The sequence below is a fragment of the Cercospora beticola genome, chromosome 7, assembly GCF_033473495.1.
Source record: "Cercospora beticola chromosome 7, complete sequence".
Taxonomy (NCBI): Eukaryota; Fungi; Ascomycota; class Dothideomycetes; order Mycosphaerellales; family Mycosphaerellaceae; genus Cercospora; species Cercospora beticola.
The window spans coordinates 2,391,966-2,396,934 of record NC_088941.1 but is presented as its reverse complement, the minus strand read 5'-3'; the positions used below and the strand labels follow the sequence as shown (position 1 = coordinate 2,396,934).

The following is a 4,969-nucleotide window of genomic DNA, read 5'->3' as shown; positions in this document are numbered from 1 at the left end:
ATGTGTCTGTGCCGTGGATCGACGCTGGGTGATGGGCATCTGTTTTTAGCTACGCTGGAATACTTTCATCTTGCCAGTCATCACGTCTTTCTCGTCTGCATCAGCAGCAGCCATCGCCGTCTCAAAGAACAGGAGGATCTGCAGTCGATTCGGTGGCCAGCAGTGGACTGGCCGAGGGAGGACAGTATGGCAGGACATGTCAACAAGATGCAACTCACAGGATTGTCTCAGAGGCAGCGACGTTTGATGGTGCTCGTTCTCACGGCGATCACATCACTGGCTATGATATGGCCCGTGTATGAAAGTGTCCGGCCGGATGGTATAACAATGCTGGAAGCCTTCATAATATTCTACGCCACGGTCTATATGCCTTTTGCGGCAGTAACTTTGGTCGAGTCGGTTCTGAGCGTGGCCATTGTGACTTTTGGTAATGCACAGAGATCCATACAACCATATTTCCGGGGTCAGGGACCACTTCCGAAGCTGTCCTCCACAACAGCCCTGGCTTTCTGCATGCGCAATGAAGACCCGAAGCCGCTTTTCGACCGGCTGGATGCTATGCAGAATGCCCTGCTGAAGACCGGCCGACTTCAATTCTTCCGTTTCGTTCTACTTAGCGATACAAGTAACGAAGAGATCGCGACAGAGGAGCTACGCCACTTTGCTCGTTTCAGAGACGACATCTCCAAAGGAATGTCCCGACCTCTATTCTATCGCCGGCGCAAGATCAACACGGGCTACAAGGCTGGAAACGTTCAAGGCTACCTCGACTGCCATTCTTGCGGTGACGACTTTTTCGTCGTGCTCGATCAGGATAGCGTCATGTGCAGCGATCTTCTCGTACGGCTAGTCTCTAGTATGGAATGATACCCCCAGCTTGGTATGATACAAACGGCGTTTTGCTCGATCCCTCCACTGAGCGCATTCTCCCGCATCACGAGTTACAGCAAGCGTTTCAGTGCACGAGTACGAAGTCTTGGTCAGGCTTGGTGGCTCGGTGGCAGCGCATTGTACTGGGGCCACAACGCTATCATACGCACTGCTCCATTTCGCGAACATTGCAGGCTGCCTGAGCTTCCAGGCAGGCCACCTTTTGGTGGCCACATCATTGGCCACGATCTGATGGAATCAATTCTGCTGCGCCGTGCGGGATACGATGTACGACTGCTGCCGTTCACTCCCGGAAGTTTCGAAGAAGAGCCCCTCAACCTCATTGAAGCCCTTCCTCGGCATCAACGGTGGTTCCAAGGCACGATGCAATACTGGTTCCTCTTGAACGAACCTGGCCTCAGCTTCTTTCAGCGAAGACAAGTGGTTCGGATCTTGGCTATCTACCTCATGCAAGTCGTCTCGTTCGTCTTGACGCTCGCTATCATTGCGAACATAATTCTCAATGGTCGAAGCCCCACGTCGACTACGAGCGGCAGCACACTGCCAAAATTGATCATCTTGCTGATCACTAGAGGCATGAAGACAGCTGCAATTCTTGAAGGTGTTTTGCGGTCTTCCACCAAACGATATGGTGGAATTTTGCGATGGTCGTTGGCTATTGTGATTGAGTCGATGTTCGTTATGCCGTTGACTGCGATAATCTCTGCGTCAGTCACGTATTACCTTATCGCTATGCTGACAGGCCACGCGGTCTCCTGGGATGGTCAAAATCGCAATCGACTGGGTCTCAGTTGGCGCACCGCATACGGGGCGCTGTGGCCGGTGACAATGGTTGGACTCAGTGTTCTTGCATTACTTTGCAGATACCCTGAATTGCGAGACTGGTGGATCATCAATTGGGCGCTGTCGCTGGCGCTATCTGTGCCTTTCACCGTGCTGACTGCTTCGCCAGCTCTTGCACAGTTCACGACACGTTGGAGGCTATTCACGACTCCAGAGGGAGAAAAGATCCCGCCAGTGCTTCAGAACATTGTGGACCCACAAGTTAAGAATTCTTCAAAGGCTATTATAGATCGAGCAAAGGCAGAATAGTCGTCGCCGCCTGGTCGCTGACCTACGGTCGTTAGAAATATCTCGGTATTAATTTAACTAGCCATGGAGCCTTCACTTGTATGCTTCGAATATCAAGTCCCGTGTAGGAAGACGCAACTTACTGCTACCGACTGACAGTACTCTGCACTAAACATAAGGGTATAGAAGGACAGTTTGCTCGCGAGACAAGTGCACAGTCCGAACGAAATCGTGATGGTGTGGGTAGCGTTTCATCCCAGCCTGAATGCGCAGCCAGCCGGACATCAGATAAAACTCGTCGTTGGATTAGCAGATGGCTGCGAACCGGAGTTCAGTCAACAGTGGCGGCGTACCCGTCGAGTATACTTACCAGCATGAATCATCGCACTGCGGATGTTTGGATGTAGGAATTCGATGGCAACATCATTCCTCACCTCTTCTTGAGATCGACCGGCGATCTCCAGGTACATCACACGTTGAACGTCGGCGCATGCTGAACTCGGAGCTACGCCGACAGAACGATGGCAACGATCCGGCAGCGTCAAGCGGTTGTGAGAGTTCAGAGCCAGTCTTGCTTGGTCGCATAGAACTTGGACGATGTCGAGCGGATGATAGTGCCATGCTTATCCTCAAACGATGGAGGTCCAATGCGCCGGTGCCTTGGATTTGCCTCCTTGATCCCTCTGTCTCCCTCAATTTCGCCATCTCTCCTCCCGCTGTTCGGCCAGCACACATCGCCTCATCGATTTGCGTATGCGGAAGGGTAGTCTAGTGGCTTGTGCAACGCTTTACCTTGCAAGTACAGGATCAAAGACTTCAACGGCTGCGATACTTCATGACTACAGGGTACCAGTCCATTCCTGCCAGCATGCGCCCCAGTTTGTCCGCGATCGAGCTCTGCCTCCCTCAACGCGACATCGATATGTCACGGTGCTTCTCTACAACTGTTGCTTCTTTGTCTGCCGTAAATGTATCAGCAAGGCCTCAGGGCAACGGTCCACGCCATATGTATGCTCCTGGAGCTCACATGATCGTCCAATCAGAGTACAAGTAGACCAAGTGTGAGAGTCTGGACAGCTAGACACGCACTCGATCGCTGCGGTGTGAATCTAATGCACGCAGACCACGTGCACAGCCTTTGCGAGCCGCTTTATCGAGACAAACCGTGGTCCAGCGACCCGTTGCTTTGTCGGTCGCCCCGTATTGCGGTCAACTCGGGAGCGTGACATGAGTGCCAGACCTAATTGCATACAGAAATACTGCTCTCGGCACTGACTTTCGCGGGCGATGATGGGATTACACCTGCCAAAAATGTGTTTGTATTCCGAAGCAGACCGCCCACAGCCTCCCGTCATCAGAAGTTCACAAATTTCCCGGCCGCGTATTGTTTCGTTGATGGGCATCGGACAGTCTCCAGCCCGCGTGTAACCCGTGCGTCACTTTGGCAGCGACGGCGTAATATGCCTCTCTTGGACAGATGGCAAAGCCCTGTCCCGGGGCTTGGACTGCTTCCCGTGCCTTGGATGGACTTTTCAAAACCTCCCCACGTGCCGGTCTAGTGATCTTGAGTAGGATCCTGGTCATGAGTCCTCAATGCCATTTTGAAGTATAGTCCAAGCTTCCGTGTCGGCGTGTTCAGGATGCCATGCTGAGAAATAGTTCGTCAAACTTAATCGACCTTTCTATGCCGAGCGCCAAGCACGAACAGTGTTGCACGGACAGCAGATAAGGTCTACCCTAAACTCGACATGGCGGTCTTCCAGAAAGGTTGTCCGGTGTACCTTGCAAGTCATTGCTTCCAGAAGGCTTAGACATAAGACAATCTTTGAGGCTCGATATTCCAATTGCCAAGGCAGCTGTAGGCCCGCACTGCAGATGCTGCCGTCATTCAATAGCTGAGAGTGATTACTGTTCGCCTGCTGGTATGTCCTCAAGTTTAAGCCTCTCAAGACGGCATCACCATAGATGCACTTTCTCGTTCTGGACGAAGCGCCGGTCTCCAATGCATACCGTGGACAAATCGATATGCGCCAATAGCCTTGCATGAGACATCGTGCAGTTGCAAATGAAGCGTCCGTGACCATTCGGCACCGTAGATCGAACAGTGGACGTTGCTCCTCTCTCGATGATCGCCGACTCTGCGCGCCTGAGACGCCAGCTCACCTATATAATGAGGTAGTTCGCCCCCATCGTAGCACATCAAGCAACGCACTCATCACAAGCACAGCGAACCAGCTTGCCAGCACTTCGCATCACTCACCTTACAACAAATACTTCCTCACATCGAATCACCATGCAGTACCGCTACGTGGCATTGGCTTCCTTGGCAGCCCTCGCAGTGGCAGCACCAGTTCCAACTGAGGAAATCGACTGGAACAACCGTCCTGAGGTTCAAGACCTGGCGAAAAGAACGTTCCCATTCTTCACTTTCTGGAAAGAGTTCCTGCCGTCTTCAATGCTTACCGCTTTTGAGGACAAAGGTGGAGATGCTGGCGAACAGGGTGATGGTGGTGACTCTGAGCTCACCAAACGTGCAGAAGAGGAGCAAGGTGATCCGTTGAAGGCGAGCGCTGAAGGCCACCATCCCAAGGGCGTAGGTCACCATGGCACCGACCATGATCCAAACTACTGGTGCTGGGAAGGCGGCAATCACCAACAGAAGGGCCGCTGCATTGGTCACCATCCACCCGGCGTAGGACATCACAAGGGAAAGGAAAAACCGCCTGGTGAAGCTGAAGTTTCTAAGCGTACAGCTGAAGCGGAGGTTGCGAAAAGTGCCGCTGAAATGGAAGTTGCAAAAGATGCAGCCGGGGACCAAGTCGATCCGATCCAGGCGAGCGCTGAGGGCCATCACAGCAAGGGTGTGGGCCATCATGGAACCAATACCGACCCAAGATACTCGTGCTGGGAAGGTGGGAACCATGTAAACCCTGGCGGCTGCATCGGTCACCACCCACCCGGTGTGGGACATCACAAGGGCAAGGGAGGACACCCTGGCACAGCTTAG

The 4,969-nt window shown here is 52.9% G+C and overlaps 2 protein-coding genes across 2 annotated transcripts; both read left to right on the top strand.

The window, feature by feature from the left end:
• On the top strand, positions 1 to 1,983 carry RHO25_011163 (uncharacterized protein; the record flags this gene model as incomplete). Its single annotated transcript, XM_023601974.2, has 2 exons — positions 1 to 856; positions 1,082 to 1,983. The coding sequence occupies 2 exons, from the start codon at positions 1 to 3 to the stop codon at positions 1,981 to 1,983; spliced, it is 1,758 nt and encodes a 585-aa protein (XP_023451011.2).
• Positions 1,984 to 4,255: 2,272 nt separating this feature from the next.
• On the top strand, positions 4,256 to 4,969 carry RHO25_011162 (uncharacterized protein; the record flags this gene model as incomplete). The annotated part of the gene is made up of 1 exon (XM_023601975.1): positions 4,256 to 4,969. One exon carries the CDS (start codon positions 4,256 to 4,258, stop codon positions 4,967 to 4,969), a length of 714 nt encoding a protein of 237 aa, XP_023451318.1.